General features: G+C 51.4%; 1 protein-coding gene across 3 annotated transcripts in view; it reads left to right on the top strand.

The window, feature by feature from the left end:
• Positions 1 to 16,858, top strand: part of GSDME (gasdermin E) — a 51,937-nt gene that overhangs the window by 25,834 nt on the left and 9,245 nt on the right. For all 3 annotated transcript variants that reach the window (XM_074340876.1, XM_074340878.1, XM_074340877.1), the window contains exons 4-8: positions 4,726 to 4,897; positions 6,591 to 6,711; positions 11,260 to 11,424; positions 13,638 to 13,765; positions 15,250 to 15,445. In XM_074340876.1, the coding sequence (XP_074196977.1) occupies positions 4,726 to 4,897; positions 6,591 to 6,711; positions 11,260 to 11,424; positions 13,638 to 13,765; positions 15,250 to 15,445 (782 nt within the window). The remainder of the gene's footprint in view (positions 1 to 4,725; positions 4,898 to 6,590; positions 6,712 to 11,259; positions 11,425 to 13,637; positions 13,766 to 15,249; positions 15,446 to 16,858) is intronic.

The raw sequence follows: 16,858 nt of genomic DNA, 5'->3' as shown, positions 1-16,858 counted from the left end.
CCAGGCTGACGGCAGGTATCTGTGTTACCCAGAGCTGCCAGGTACACAGAGGGAAGGTGACCCCATAGGACAATGGGGGTGGGGGTCAGCAAGCCTACCCTTCTCTCTGTTAGTGGGTGCTCCCCTTCACTTGCCCCGGATGTGTCTGTTTGCATCCAACCCTTTAAAATGAATTATACTATGTATGCATCTGTCTTGGTAGCCTCCTGCTTTTGCTTTTATGGTGCCAGGAAGAGAGAGACACCTGGGGCTGTCCTTGAAAATATGTTCTTAAAAATTTGTGTGAAGAGGATGAGGAACTTCTGGCTGCTTATTTTCTGCTGGGACAGCTTCTGTCCAGTTGTCCTGTCTGTGGACAGTGACCCCGGGCTAGACTGGGGACGAAAGCTGTGTGCTAACCCTGCCCTTTAGAATTCTGTGCACGTAGGACCCAGCAAAGGAGCAGGGTACTCTGTCCTCCAGGAGCTTAGAGTCTGTCCAGAGGCCTTTTTAATTAAAAATATGTTTTCGAATAATTGATATGTTCACATGGTTTTCATGTCGAAAGGTCAAGAGAGAAAAGGTGAAAAGTCCCCTACCCCTAACCTCCCAGCCATCTGGCTCCCCACCACTGTTCCTAGTTTTTTTTGTGTCTCTTTCTGAAGACATTCCGTGTGTATTGTTCAGCGGTTCTTAAGAGGACCCAGGAGAGATGGAGCAAATGGGACAACACGAGGAGGAATTTTCTAAGTGTGCCTGGCTGCAGCCATCAGGGGACGGGGGCAGGGAGAACAGGCAGATATGGATATTCTGAAAAAAATTCCCAGAGGACATGGATATAAAACCTCCTCCCAGCCCCCAGCCCCCAGCCACAGGTGTAACTAGACACACAAGATCCTGACATGTCGAAATGGACATAGCAGTACAAGAGTTAACTAACGAGGAAGGTCAGATTCCGGGAATAGCCACAGGCTGCCCTCTCCCAGGGGCGGGCGACAGCAGCAGTGGGGGCCGAGCTGCTGTGCTTGGGCAGTTGCGTGGGGCTCCATGAAAGAGCGACCGCGGCTCCTTAGCTGTGTGACTTAGGTTAGTATCTGCAGCCTCCCTGGGACTCCTTGTTTCTTACCTACGAAACCCCTTATCTAGGGTCTTAACGTTTTTTGTTACTGGAATCCTTAGTCTGAAGAAACCATAGACCTCTGTAAATGCATATGATACGTTATATAGGATTACAAATGTAAGTGAATTACATTGAAATATGGCCGGTTTTCCCCCTTGGTGAACCCAGGGGAATCCCATGACACAGCAGTCCCTGCTCTGAGGGCCAGAGCCAGGCTCCGGCTCCCGCCACTGGGTCTGGCCGTGTTAACTAGGGGAGGAGGCTGGGGAAGCGTTCCCTCCGGAGACTGCTTTCTTCCTCAAATGAACAGTCCATTTTCCCTGATGATTAGCTTCCCTTCTGTCTACACCAGGTCTCCTCTCCTAACTGAAGGAGTAGGTTTGTCCAGCCTTCAGTTTCCAAAAGATGGCAGCACATTCCCAGGAAACAATCCCAGCCACCTGCCTGCCCGCCCTTGTAGCCCAGGAGAGCATTTGTCGGCCATGTCACTCTCTACTCCCCGGTCACCCAAATCTTAGCCATGAGTTTGGGCCCTGTCCCTGGCCAGGCTTCTATCCCCTGCCTCATGGGGGTGGGGGGTAGGGGCTGCCCCACAGGGGCCACGCTTTGGGCAGCAAAGCATCACAGGTGCTTGACTGGCCCTGCAAGCACGTCAGGATTGTCCTGCCTTCAGATGCAGAAGAAAGTTTCATTCCTGCCATTGACTTTTCCTCCCTTGTTCTTCTGGTATTTGGGGTGGAGTGACGTGGGGGGTCTGGAGGGAGGTGGGCATTTTCAGCAGTGGAGTCTTGGGTGGTCTAGGTGGAGTTTTCTCTTTTCAGATAATTTAACGTTGACTAAGACAGACAGGCATTGGAGCCTCGGTGGACCTGTGCAAGGCACGAAGCAGTGTGGGGCTTCCCCGCGCAGCAGCCACTCAGATGCCAGGCGGCCTTCAGTCGTCCTGGGCTTGTGGGCGGGAGGCACTGCTTCTCTAGTGTGTGTTCCCGTGGGGAGGAGCCAATGCCTGAGCTGTAACTGAGGGAGGCGAGTGTGAAGAATCTGCTAGAAGATTGTGTACCGTCCATAGAGGAGCACGGCAGAAAGGACCACACGCGTCACGTGTAGTTCTGACTGGTGGATACACTGGCTTCCGTCTTCAGAGCCTGAGCCTCTGGGGCCAAAGCACCGTCTTTTAGGAAGGTTTCCATCTCCATATTCTTCAAACCACACTGCTAATTCTCCCTTTCCTCCGTCTTCCATATGTTTTCTCTCTTTCACACACAGATGCATCTAGACTTACTTACACATCTACACATTCATTAAGGCACACAGATGAAGAGGGAAACACCCCACAGGTTTTAGTTAATCATTTATTCCAAAAATATGTTTCGAGTCCTGGCTACACAGCAGTCAAGATGGGCACAGCCCGACTTCTGTGCAGTGTGTGGTCTAATGGGAGGAGACATAGAGTGAACAATTAAAGAAATGAGCTAGAAAAGTACCGTGTGGAACTCTGTTCTCCAGGGAAGTGGTCTTAGGTGTGACAGCGTGACAGGGATGCTGCTTTCCTTACACAGGGGACACCTGCCTCCCCAGGAGGTGACGAGCATCTGTGCTGTGGGGTCGGGGACATGGTTCCGAGGCCTTGGGATGGCATGCGCCGGCATGTTTAACTTACAGAGAGAAGAAAGCAGCAGGTGGGGTTTGGGATGGAGGGCAGATCACAGAGGGTAGGCAGTTTCATAGCCTGGGGGAAGGGTTGAGATGCGATGTAGCCATTACAGGGTTCTAAGCAAGTGACATGAAAATGAACCTCCAATCCAATTCAATAGCCCACAATTCCCATCTACTGCACACATGGTGGCTTTGTTTTGCGGGCGTCAGGAGAGCAACACAGGAAGTGGCTGGAATCCACGGGTGTTTTGTGGCCTTTAACAGCCTGCTCCCTGCTTGTCGTCCCATCAAAACCCTGCGACAAGCCCCCAGGGAAAGCGTCCTTACCATCAGTGTGCATGAGGGATGGAGTAATTCACTCAAGGTCACCCAACCGGAGGGCAGACCTGGGGTTGGAACCCCAGCTGGCAGGCTCCAAGCCCCCCCGGCAGCTTTTCTGTTGTTGTTGTCATTTAATTTTTATTACTTATTTAATATGTGTGAAACATTGTGATCATTTGCATTTTTTGGCCACCGCTGAGATTGAACCATTTTTCATGTCTTTTTTTGTTGTGATAAAATATATATAACATAAAATTTGTCATTTCAGCCATTGTTACGTGTACAATTCAATGGCATTCAGTACTGTCACCGTGTCGTGCAGCCAACAGCACTCTCCATTTCTAGAACTTTTTTATTACGGCTAACAGGAACTCTAATGAGAACCCCCTCATCACCCCCACCCTCCAGCCCTGGTCACCTCGAATCTACTTTGTGTGGCAGTGAACTTGCTTAGCCATGATATTTCACATAAGTAGAATTATGCAGAATTTGCCCTTCTGGGACTGGTTTATTTCTCTCAGCATAAAGTCTGCAAGGTTTGTTCATGTTGTCGCCTGTGTCAGGATTTTATTCCTTGTATGGTTGAGAATCTCTCATTGTTTGCACGTACCACGTTTTGTCTATGCAGTCATCTGTTGATGGTTGCAAGTTGTTTCCACTCCGGGCAGCTTTTTCCATAGAGATAGGAGCTTTCCAGCTACTCCAGTCTGGGAATACGTTCTGAAGCCTGGAGAGTCTGTCTGCTGCGGGTGTGGGGTGACGGACCCTCCACCTTGTGTGCTTAAGGATGGCGCTGAGGTTTGCAGAGGAACTAACTGGACTGTTTAAAAGGCCTACAATGAACATCGTAATTGTTCTCCTGGGGAGGCCAACTCTAATTTGGTTCTCTTCCTGTCCACTTCACAGACTCAGGGTGTTGAACGAGATCTCCAGACAGGTTATTTCATTGTTTGCTGCTAAGTATGAAATCATCTCCTACAGATGGAAATTTAGCTTCTTGAAATTCCCCAGAGTAACTGCATGGGAGCCCAAGTGTGCCAGTCGACCCTGGGCAGGCCACACCTAACTGGCCTGTTTCTCAATCAGTAATGTGATGTAAAAGCCCTTCTAAGAGATCATACAACTTCCCAGGACAGAAAGGTTAGGAGGTTCCTTTTCCATTCAAATTCAATGTCTTCATCGCTGTGTGTACTTGCGGCCTGCTCCTCTCTCCTCTGTGAGAGGCAACCGGTCAGCATTCCCCATGCAGTGAGCCTGTATTTCCTGGGCCGAGGTTATGATGTCTGTGGGCCCTCAGCCTCTGATTAAATGACAGGCGCAGTTCCCCAGGGGTGAGGCAGATGGACTGCAGCTCCTGCAGTACTTGGGTTTCCTTTCTTCCTTCTTGACAACCAACCAGCTCTGCTGTTTGACAGAAGCTCCCTTCCCTCCAGCATCTAGACGTTCTCCGGAGGCGTGGCAGCTCCCAGGGGGCCTCGGGAGAGTTCAATTCAAGCCTTTCTGATGACCCGCCCCCTTTCTCATCGCTAGGAAATAAACGATGCGGGTTGTCACCTGTTCACTCCTCCGCCACCAGCTGTGCAGGAGAAAACGCACGCTGCGTCCATTCTCCTGAGGCACGAGGCCACTCACAGCCCTGTCTGTTTCAGAAAGATAAATCTGGAAAACCCTGTGCTGCGGCAGGTGCTGGAGAGGAGGCATGAGGTCCTGTGCGTCCTGACACAGAAGATAGTGACGACGCAGAAGTGCGTGATATCGGAGCACGTCCAGGTGGAGGAGAAGTGTGGCGGCATGGTGGGCATCCAAACCAAGACCGTGCAGGTGCGGGCGTCCCGGAGCCAACCCGTGGGGCCAGCGGGCTGAGGCCACAGTGGTTTCTCTGGTTCCAGCCTGGGGACCTTTGTCAGGGTGGTGTCTTCGTTCATCAGGGCTTTTTCGGTAGCAAGTTGAGAGAAGTCCAGCTCCAACTGGCTTCAACAAGAAAGTGTTTGTTGGCTCATGTAATTGAAATGTTTGGGGTAAGCTGGTCTCAGTCACTGATGGATCCAGGACTTGGAGAATGTTGTGAGCTGCCTTCCCTGGGGGCCAATTCCCTCCGACAGCCTCTCTCCTGGTGGTGCAAGCTCCAGGCTCTCTTCCCACCTGCTGCCACCCCAGGGGGAAGAGAGCTTCCGGGCTGGGTCTCACTGCATCTCCTGGGTTGCCCATTCCTGAAGCGGACTCAAGGCCAGGGCATAGGACGTTCCGATTGGCCATGCCGGCTTGGGTCAGGTGCGTTTCCAAAAGAAAATGGGTCAGATGGGCACTGGCCAGGCCAAATGCACAGATAACCCCTAGTGCCCCTCGGGGTCAGGGGTCTCACAATGATCACTATGGGATTCGCTGCATCACATCCTTTGCAGACTGAGTTAGCGAAGGGCAGGATCTATACATCTGTCTATCTGGACACGCATACACACGTGCTGCTGGATTAAATTACAGTCTTCACAAGCTGGCCCCTGAGCCAGTCCTAGACTTCAGTGACACAGGAGGCTGTCAGGCCACGCTGGGTCCCCTCCAGCTTGCCCTGGTGCCTGCTACTCGATTCTTAGAGATTTACTCTTTGGGGTAACGGTTGGCCTTTGCTAGAGGACTCAGGAATGTTGTGTCTGTAGGCATCCACAGTGAGCACACAGGTCTGGACCTGGACTCTCCCTGGGGTGGGCCAGCTGCGCGGGCTGGGCAGCAGGGCTGAGGGACGTGCCCAGGGGGACATCGCATCGGCTGGCCCTGCCCATGTTTCTGCCCATGGCGAAGCCCACCAGAAACGCCGAGCCCGCCTGGGAGTTGGAGGCTGCCTGTCATCACACTCTGATCAGGATCAAGTTGCTCACAAAGGTCTCCGATTTCCAGTGATTGGGCAACAAATAGATTCCTGTCTTCTGTCACCAGGCCTGTGTGGGCAAGGGCCGTGTGTAGCAGTCATTGCAGGCGAGAGCGTTGGTGCCTGACTTCTTGGCGTTTCCTGCCCATCCTCATCCTTGCTTCTCCTCCCTGCAGCCTCTGCTCTGGTTTTAACAGCTCCGTGTGCCATCCTCAGGGGTCTGGAATGATGTGCGTGGAGGGTCCTCTCTCCGCTAGGGTCTCCCACTCTGGCTTTCACATTGTGTAGGATTCTCATTAGGATTTCAAAGTGGCTTCCATACTCCTCCGTGAGGGAAATGGGAAGTTGTTTGGCCTTCTTCATTATCTGTATTTAGCACTGTAGACCTAACTTCGCTGTATCCCAAACTCAGTAATCTCACTTTTGTGCCACCAGGTTGGCCATTTCCTTGGGAATCTGTGTGCACATCCTGAGGCCAACAAGGATGAAAGCTAACCTCTGCCGGCTGGCTCCTCCTTTCCACTGGGTTATGTGTGCATTTGTTGAGCACCGCTTGTGTGCAAGGCTTGTAGGCTGGCCCCAGTGGGGGGCAGAGAGGCCCGGGGTGGGGGGTCTGAGTGCAGAGGTGGGAGCATGTGCTCTCGCCCACAGGTGTCAGCGACGGAGGATGGAACGGTCATCAAGGACACCAGCGTGGTGCTGGAGATCCCGGCGCCCACCACCATCGCCTATGGCGTCATTGAGTTGTACGTGAAACTGGACGGCCAGTTTGGTGAGTGCCACCTCCTGCTTGGGGCTCTTGGGAGATGGCGGAGCCAATGCGGAGAGTCACCCCACCTGCCCCTGGGGTTCACCCTTTTAGAGGATCCCCTACCACGTTGGGGATCACGAGGCAAGAGATATGAGAGGAGTTGGGGATGTCCCGTGGGAAGGGGACACGTGGGCGGCTTTGGGAAGGTTTCACCAGCTCGACGCAGGGTTACAAATGTGTCCTCTGCTGTCAGACAGACTGGAGACCAGCCTGGTGCCACGCCGCCCTGTGAGGTCTTGGGCCAGTTGTTGCATGTTGCTGAGACTTACTCATCTCTGGAAGGAAGTGCTTGGCACAGTGGTCGTTTATGAAATCCTGCACCTTAGCTATTAATATCGTCATTATTAGCTCACCTCCCTTCCCCCGATATGAAGCCAGACACGGTGCCCTCACCAGTGTGTGTGAAGCTGGCAGATCCCGGCCATTGCATCATTTGAAAACCTAGGGCTTTGGTTTAGCTTGTGTCTGCCAGTCTCAGGTGTGTATGGCCCGCCCTTACCTTTCCTGAGATGATGTTGTGTTGAGTCCAAGAAAACTGATTGCTTCTTGGGGGTCCTGAATGGATACATGTCACATAATAGATGCCTGTTGACCTTTTAGAGTACGGTAATAATACTATAGTTATGTTTATAAAAGAGCCATCTGTTTTTTAGAGAAATTGATACATCTTCACAGATGAAATGGGAATGAGGAAGGTGCAGGGTGGGTAAAGAGCCATCGTCAGAATGGGTTGATGGGTGTGTGGAGGTTCATTGTATGACTCGACTGTTATGCAGTTTCATATCTCCCGTGATGAAAATGTTTTAAAAAGTGAGCCCTAACCGACCATGTCTGTTGCTGTCTCCGGCTCATCCCCCATTTGGTTCCTGTCGGGTGGGGAGGACCCACTTAGGGATGGGGAGTGTTCCGGGGTCAGCCTTGGCACCCACAGTGAGCACACGAGTTAGCACAGCATCGAGCGACTGCTGCGGGTACCCAGAACACAGACAGTCCTCACGGGGCAGTCGACAAGCTCAGGCCTGTGAGGAGCCAAAGGAGCTAGCTGGGGACCAGGATGCAATTGCCAAGCCTCCCTCCCTGTTTCAGGGAGGTGACAAAAGGCGAAGGGGTCAGTTTTAAGAAGTTGGCCTAACATGGATGGATCTTGAGAGTGTAATGCTGAGCGAAACAAGTCAGACAGAAAAAGCAGAGAACCATGTGATTTCACTGATATGTGGTATATAAACCAAAAGCAACAAAAGAACAAGACAAACAAATGAGAAACAGAAACTCATAGACACAGACAATAGTTTAGTGGTTGCCAGAGGGTAAGGGGGTGGGGGGTGGGGGGTGGGAGATGAGGGTAAGGGGGATCAAATATATGGTGATGGAAGGAGAACTGACTCTGGGTGATGAACACACAATGGGATTTATAGATGATGTAATACAGAATTGTACACCTGAAATCTATGTAATTTTACTAACAATTGTCACCCCAATAAATTTAATTTAAAAAAAGAAAAAGAAAGAAAAAAAAAAGAAAAAAGAAGTTGGCCTAGAGAGGGAGGTCAGGGACGCATGGAATACCAAGAATTGTGACCTATATCCTTTCGGCCCTTGGTTCCATATTTGCATCCCCTTGGGCATTGTTTTATTCTTTCTGAAAGACTTGTTTGCCAAACAGACTGCACTATTAAGATGGCGAAGTTGTCCCTTCCGTTTTAGTTGTTAGTATACGATGTCATGTTCTCAAATGCATGTATGTGATTCCAGCCCAGGATGCTTTATGCCTTGGTTATTCTATCCAGTTGGATTGCGGTCGAGGTGTCACTTCTGTGAGGCTTTTTGCAAGCTTGGCTGGCACCTTAGGATGCCCATGGATGGATGCTGGGAGGACCTTTCCGTGGCTGGGGGCCAGGCCAGGGTGCCAGTCCAGGCAGTGGGGCCGCGGAAGCCCCATCCTGTTTCTCCATGGAAATGGCAGCATCTTGCCCTGCCTGCAGCTCTGGTGGGGCACCTGGTGTGGCTGTCCTGTTTGCATTTCAATTTCAAGCCTTTTATCTTGGCTTGCTTCCCTGTCTTTGAAAATAAATTCTTCTTTGTGCTGCTGCAAAGAGGAAGAGGTGCCCTGGGGAATTCTCGGGGTTCCTTTGGCTCACTTCCCACACCTTGGCCTGGGAAGCTCTGCTCCATTCATTGTCCCATTTCCCACTGGTTCGCCTGTGCAGCGTGGTGGTCAGTGCCTGATTTTTAAGCCAGTTCTGCTTTTATTTTCCTATCGGTGTTGTTTGTCGCTCTTGCCACAGAATATTCTGATCTGGCGTCATAAACACAGACCCGCAGGGCTGGAAGGGCCTCAGGGGGAGGCCTGAGCTCTGCTCTCACCGTCTGGATGGGAGTACAGTTGACAGCATCCTGTCCGTCCTTTGAACCTTTGAGAGGAGCTGACTCCTTCCTGGTCCCTTGGGGGAGGCATCTGTAAAGCAGCCCTTGATGAGGGGTTCTCTCAACCACAACCTCTTCTTTCACCAACAGCTCCCCCCACCTTCCACCCCCGTTTCCCACCCCAGACTCTTAACTGGCTCCTCTGCTTCTCTTTCCCACCTGTTCCATCCTAGCAGTAAAGCTAATGTGATGATTTAAAAATAAAAACGTGGTCCTTTCTCTCACCTGCTCGAGCACCCTTCTGAGGCCCCCTTTGTCCCAGGAGTTTGCATTTCCGCTGGCCTTGTGGCCCAGCCCCAGTGTGCGTGCAGCTGCCCTTCTCCTCCCCAGCACCTCCCGGGCCGCCATCTGGCCCAAGTTCACCCACCATCTGAGAACACTCCGCTCTCTCGTCCCCAAGCCCCACGACTGCTGTTCCGGTGGAGACTGCGCCCGGCCTCTGTGCCCTGCTAGTTCCTACTGAACCTTTAGGCGACAACTTAGGCACTGCTTCGTCCAAGAAACCATGGCTGTTTCTCTCTCTGCACCTGCCTGTCCAGCGTCAGCGACCCACCCACCTCCTCCACACCACCCACAATATTACCCCCACCCCGCTCGGACCATCTGATTGTCAAGGCCTGGGTTGTCCTTTTGTATCTCTGGCTCCTCGCACAGCGCCTGACCCTGAGAAAGAAGGAAGGAATTGGCAGAGCATTAGGGGGCTGTGTGCGTGCTAAGGCAAGAGTGATGCTGTGAAATGAACTCCTAAAGTATCACTTGGGGACTCCACAGAGCTCTTGGCGGGATTTGAGGCTGTGTTAACGGTCATGGTCCCTAATCTTGGAGAGAGCAGTCATTCCCTGGGGGGCGAGTTTACACTTATCCACCTCAGTGTCTGGTACGAAATTAGGAGCGAGCCGGCGGCAGCCTGGGTGCTCAGTGAGGGGGGGGTCAGTGGGTGAGGGAGTAAATGAAGGGTTGTTTCATTTGTCTTAGACAGCCATTGCCTCTTACAATGTCATTAGTGCCCGCGAGCAAACGAAGGTATGTGCTGATAACCCATGTCTTTCACATGTGGTGCAAGTACCAGGCTCAGCCCCGTTTTTATCCCGTAGCCTGTGCTTTCAGTACACAAATGATTAAACAGCAGCATAAAAGAGGCCTAATTCATGAGTTCACTATTGTTTTCTCTTAGCAAGGACATAAGAACTGCTACATTTTTTACCCACAATTTAGATACCTTAGTCAGGTTCTCAAATATGGAAGTATTTAAGGAAACATTTCTTTTTATTATTAAAAAAAGTAAAACTTTATTATGGAAAATTTCACACACATTCAAAAGTAGAGATAATAATGAGCCCATGTGCTTCATGCTCCAAGAACGAGAGCAATTTATGCTTCATCTGTAATTTCACCACCTCCCTTCCTCCTTCCCCGGGACTCAACTGTTTTGAAGCAAATATTGTTTTGCCTATAAATACTTCAGTATCCCTAAAAGATACAGCTTTAAAAAATGATAGTGTTACTGTCACATAAATTCATATAGGATGTTTTGTGTCTGGATTTTCCACTCAACATGTTTGAGATTCACTCATATAAATGCAGAAATAAGTTCATTTTTTATTGCTGTATAGTGTTGTTTGTTAACGAAGAAAAGTTGACTCTTTAAAAACAGCCATAGAACCTAACCACTTACGCACCTAAATATATTGTTGCTATACTGTCTATAATGTTAGTTCAGTCAAATCAAATCTATCCATCTAATCCAAATTTTCTGTTTCATTCATATGTGGTGAGTTGTTTGTTTAGAGATGGTTTGTTCAAATCAGACAAAGGAAATACCTCCGATGTTTGTAAGGTTGCTTCCTGCCTGTTCAGAGGACACGCAGGAAAGCCTTATGTTAAGAACAACCATGTCTCCTGTATTTTTAGGAAGTGGGTGAGTGTGGGTCAAACAGCACGACGTGTGTAGGGAGCAGGTTAGTGGGGAAGAGGGTGGATGTATTTTCCTCCCAATCCGAGTTAGGAAAAGCTGGGTCTGAGATGTGCCAGCCAGCAAGGGCAAGTTCACCCTATGCTGATTTGTCATTTTCTCCCGCATCACAGAATTCTGCCTCCTCCAAGGGAAGCAGGGTGGCTTTGAGCACGAGAGGAGAAGCGACTATGTCTTCCTGGACCCCCTGCCTTTTCGAGAGTTTGCGTTTGTGGACATGCCAGATGGTGGGCAGGGGCCGTCTGCCCCGGATGGACCATTGGGTGTTTTAAAACAAGGTATTGCCAGCAGAGTGGGACATAGTGGGCTGACGGCTAAGTGAGGGCTGTGCTCCAAGCGGTGATGGGCCGTCAGGAGTGGTGACGCCTCGTGACTTCACAGAAAACAGTGGAGAACAGAGGACGGTGCCTCAGCGTCAGGCCTCGTCCACTCAGCAGGAGTCACGGTGGGCGGACCTTAGGGAACCTCAGGTCTTGGGTGTCATGTTTGGAGAAAGAGGCCGGAGACTGAGGAGTGTAAGGCAGGGGCCTGGCGTTTTTTACCCATTTTCACCACGGAAGCCTTGCTGACGGCTAAGAATAGCTAGTCAGCAGTAAGGAGCGAGAACCCAAGTTTTGCATCTGTTTCATCATATTCCAGGCTTTCCTGCCAAGACAAGCAATGCTCTGTGAGCATCGCAAAATGTCTCTTGGAGGCTCTTTATGCACCTGGCACGAGCCGTATGGTGCCATGGTACCCAGGGAGGAGACGGACCTGTGGCTTGCCTGCAGCGATTCCTTTTGCTCCCCACAGCTTTTTATGTTTTAAAAAGTGTTTTTTTTGGGGGGGGGCGGGAGTAGGGTGGGAGAGCAGTATACAGCAGAAAAGATGGGCAGCAAGGAAAAGGAGAAACAAGTAACTGTAAGAGCTTAGAAAGGGCGAGGAGCAGCTCTGGCTTGAAGGCTCAGATGAGACACACAGCGGGGCTTCAGTGTCCCAAACCACATGCCTTTGTTTCTGTAGCAAAACATATGTTGGAAGAAATGGCAATGAAAGCCCAATCTTAAAGGCGGTCCCAGTTTATGCAGGCCCCTCCTCTGCTTCCTCCAGACTGAGAATGGGGTGCGATTCTCTGCTGCTATGTAAGCACTGTCGCTGTCATGATGTCACAGGTCAGAACTACAGAAGCAGTGGCTCTGCAGCCTTGAGCTGTGCTACAGGGAAGTGACGAGACTGTGAGCTGCAGCTTTCTTATAATTTCTTTTCCTACCAGTTGACCCTGTAAGTGGGCCATTCTGGTCAGCTCGGGGTAGAGTGGGGAGGCAGGAGTAGGGCGGGGGCTGGCCTGGCCTTTGTGCCCTCGGACCCTAGACCAACCAGGGCAGCTCTTCTCTCCAGGCTGGAGCCGCAAAGACCTCGCTGTGTTTTTAGGGCAGGTTTTGAATATGTCAGTCACCAATGTGACATGCTCCTCTCCATAGGAATCTCTACAACCCTTTGCTGGAATGTGCCATCAGCAAAGGTGGTACCTTTATGTGTTAGTATGTGTCCCTGCATACAAAAGCTTTTAAATTGCCACTGAGCCTGATTTACTACCGTGTTTCCCCTAAAATAAGACCTACCCGGACAATCAGCTCTAATGCGTCTTTTGGAGCAAAAATTAATATAAGACCCGGTCTTATTTTACTATAATACAAGACCGGGTCTTATATAATATAATGTAAGACCAGGCCTTATATTAATTTTTGCTCCAAAAGATGCATTAGAACTGATTGTCCGGCTAGGTCTTATTTCCGGAGAAACACAGTAGAAGCTTTTTGCTTTTTTTTTTTTTTTTTTTTTTTTAAAGGAAGATGCTAATGGAAGAGGCTCAAGCATCCTGCAGAGGATGTGAGCAGCCCAGGCAAGTGGGCCTGTGCACCCATTCCCCAGGATGGGGTAGGGGCAAGAATGGGCAAAGTGGACTAGCTGTGTTTGCCATGAAAATAGGGCACCTGCCTCTCTGAAATGCATGCATCACATATCAAAGGATACAAAACCCACAACATATTTTAAGGAAAGCCTTGAAAAACTAATATATTGTGGAATTTGCATGGCTCAGAAGCATTGTAAAAGTACTGAATGATGCTGAGTGACTCAGCCTTGATGATTTACTTCTACAGAAATCACGCTGAAGAGGCGTCTAAATGACTTTTCCAGAAAAATAATGGATTAGACTTCATGTTTATGCGCCATCAGAAAAACGAGTGAAGTCTGACACAAAACTGGGCAGCCCTCTTCCTTTTCTCTCTTTTCCTGCCCCGCTGCCCTTACTAGTAGTTTGAGTGGTTACTGAAAAACACGCGGGGCGGTATTGAACTCCAGGCCCTTTATTTCCGAGCTCCACGACTGCCGTGCAGCTGGAAGTGTCTGTGAAAGAACTGAGGACAATGAGCTCTAAAACAGCAAGAGTTGCTGTCCCTGTTCTGAGACACGCACAGCAGTCACGAGACCGGGGTTCTGCTGCTTTCAGTGACCCTGCCCTTGGAGAGGAGTTTCCAGCCCTTTGCGGAGCTGCCCGAGCAGCACCAGGCGGCGTTGAGGGGCGTCCTCCAGGCGGTCCTGTTTGATGAAGAGCTCCTCGCGGTCCTGGAACAAGTGGTAAGACCAGTGGTGTATCGGGGCGCAGTGTCTCCACCTGGGCTTTCCGGACAGGTGGATGGGCTGGCCTTTGGAGGACAAGGCTTTGAGCTGGGATAAAACCGTGTTTAAAATTTCCCCACCTCCTTTGAAACCTACAGCTTCTCTTGTTTCTTACTCCCAGGTCCTTCGTTTTCTAACTGCAGAAAGGTGGCTAACGTCAGGTCTCGGGTTCCCTAGGGCTATGTGACAAATTCCCACGGACGTCTTGGCTTAAAACAGAAATGTACTCCCGTATAGTTCTGGAGGGAAGGTGTCAGCAGGCAGAGCCCTCCTCCCCCGCCTCTCCCAGCGCCTCTCCCAGCGCCTGGTGGCTCCTGGCGTTCCTCGGCCTGTGGCTGCATCGCTCCCATCACCTGCCTTCCCATCCCCTCCTCCTGCGTCGTCTCCTTTTCTGTTTCTTAAAGGACACCCACCGGTGGATTTAGGACCCACCCCAATCGAGGAGGATCTCATCTCGAGATCCTCACCTTTGTTACATCTGCAAACACTCTTATTCCAAGTAAGGTCACATTCTGAAGTTCCAGGTGGACATATATTTGGGGGTGTCGGCAATGTTCAACCCACTACAAGTGGCTACGTGGTAGAGTCCAACAAGCCAACCTTGTTGAGGAACATTCACACTATTTTTCCCTCTTAAAATTGGATTGAGCTTAGTTACCAGTGACAGAACCTGCAGTTGTTGAAACAGCCCAGCAGCCCAGGACATCTGCGGGTTCTGGAGGCTGCAGAGCTTATGGGAAGGCGTGCTAGCCCTAGGGAGAACACAAGTGTTTCAGAAACCCCACTGACTTTTAGTTCCTAAAACCTCTCCTTCCAAGAGGGAAATATCAGGCCAGCACCCCGTGGGGACAGCATCAGCTGCCTGGGTGGTGGGAGGCCGCTGGGCTCTCATACAAATGGATCTAGACATGGGGGCTACAGTGGAGCACAACTGGCTGGGTGGGGCCGGGGTGGCCAGCACAAGGGTCCTCCCCCATGACCCGCAGGACCCCCACCTCCCTGCATGTCCCATGCGATGGATGAAGCTGTCCTGGGCCCAGTTGGGAACGTGGCTGGGGGCCTAGTGCCAAGTTTAAAGCTTGAGAACCATGATGGGACAATGCTTTTATGTTCCCCTCCTTAGTTCTGCGAGTAATCGCTTGTTCCCGGTACAACTCCACAGACCCTGCCCTGCCCTGGAACAGTCCACCCTGTAGCTCCTGCGTGCCTGGAGTCCACCCCCCCCCCCACCTCGCGCTATGAATGCACAGGGCGAGGCTCAGTTTACTGTCTTCTTACGAGAAAATCTAACCTGAGGGATCGATGGTCTCAAAACACAGAGAAGAGTGCAGGGTCTTGTGTCAGTCGGGAAATGACGAAGGGTAAGGGGTTGGTGATGTGTCGCGGCACCCAGCTTGGCCTCTAGCTTCTTCACGTCTGCCTCTGTCTCCTGCCCGCTGCAGTGTGACGACATGGTCAGCGGCCTGTCACCCCCATCGGCCATACTGGGGGCACTGAAGCCCCCACAGCAGCAGGACCTCACAGCCTTCCTGCAGCTTGTTGGGTGCGGTGTGCGGGGTGAGTGTCCCTGCCCGTTGGACGCCGTCAGCAACCTGAAGCTCTTTTCTGTGGCCTACTTCTTGGTCAGTGCGCTAGCAGGTACGGTAACAAGAAAAATACTGTTGTTGCTTTGAAATTGCTTTGCTTACTGTTGAGATTGGACCAGATGGTTCCTTTCCTTTGGGCAGCATGGGGAGGATGAGGAAGTGGAAGCTGAGGCGGTTTCCATGGTTTCCATGAAAAGTCACAGACCTGGGCATGAGGAAGGCCTGTCCTCTGCCATCCTCCTGCACTGTCTCGGAGAGCACTTCTTTCTCCCCAGGGAGGGCAGTGCACGGGCACACCCCCTCACCCACACACGCCGTGACTCCCACGCTAGCCCTGGCGGTGCTGGTGGCGCTGGCTTTCATGGGGCAGCTGCTCTCTCCTCCAGTGCTTCGCTCCTTCTGGTCCTTTGTGGTCCTCGTTCCTCTTTGGGAACTTACGGCCCCACCCGGAGCGAGCGCAGTGGCCACTAGCGCAGGGAGGCTGAGGAGAGCGTGGCGATGCAGTCGGAGGCCGGCCCAGCAGCCCTACAGCTCGCAGAGCCGTCCTGGAGCGGCCCTCCCAGGGCATGGCCATCGCCCTGCCACTGCTCCCCCCCCCCAAACCCCAGCATGCCCTGGGGCCGTGCTGTCAGGGTGGTCGTCCTGTGAGGAAACGGGCTTTTAGTTCCTTCTCCAGCAGACGAGACGGGCAAACCAGCCCCGTCCCAGTCCCCACAACTTCCTCTCGCAGTGAGACCGTCAGGGCACTGAGTTCCTCCCGTATTTGTGGTTCTTCCCCAGCACCACATGGGACTGGAGGCCCCGGAAGTTTCCGTTTGTGAGTAATTGAAAGAGAGTGCCCCTCCCAGATCTCTATATGCTGCTGAATGTATGCTCCGTGTCTTGTTCCAAGTCGTGGATAAAGCACTGATGGGGACAGGACACCGAGCCCTGTGGGCCGCCATCAGAGACCTTTCCCTGTGTCAACAGCAGGGTGTTAGACAGTCTTTAAATGCAGGCATTGGAACCGGGGGCTAATGCACAGGCCAGACTTCTCCATCTTTCCTTCACTGACCCTCTTACTTCCTATTATGCACTGAGTGTTTGTGTCGATAGGCGGGACTCATGGTGTCAGGGAGGTTGCATGCACATGGCCAACACTGCCATGGACAGTCCCCTGCCGCCTGAGCCTACAAGCTCACGGGCAGTAAAATCTTTGCGTGCAGTTGAAAATATCTGCAGCCAATTTCTAAACCTAGATGCCCGTTTGCATCTCTCGGAACTGAGATCTCATTTACCTGTCAGGTCAGTGGAAAGCTCTTTCATTAGTGGTCTTGTTAATCCTCAGCCCTCTGAGTTGGCCTTTCCCTCCTACAATAAATAGTCTTCTCGCCTTAGAATCTGGGGAAAGTGCTGGAACAGAAAATGGCCTCTCTTTGAGTCCTAGGTCCAGCTCTCAAAATAATAACACCAGTTTTTGGTTTTA

This window comes from Rhinolophus sinicus, linkage group LG09, assembly GCF_036562045.2.
Source record: "Rhinolophus sinicus isolate RSC01 linkage group LG09, ASM3656204v1, whole genome shotgun sequence".
NCBI classification, from domain to species: domain Eukaryota; kingdom Metazoa; phylum Chordata; class Mammalia; order Chiroptera; family Rhinolophidae; genus Rhinolophus; species Rhinolophus sinicus.
Note: the sequence above shows the minus strand (reverse complement) of the source record. Positions and strands in the feature narration are given on the sequence as shown.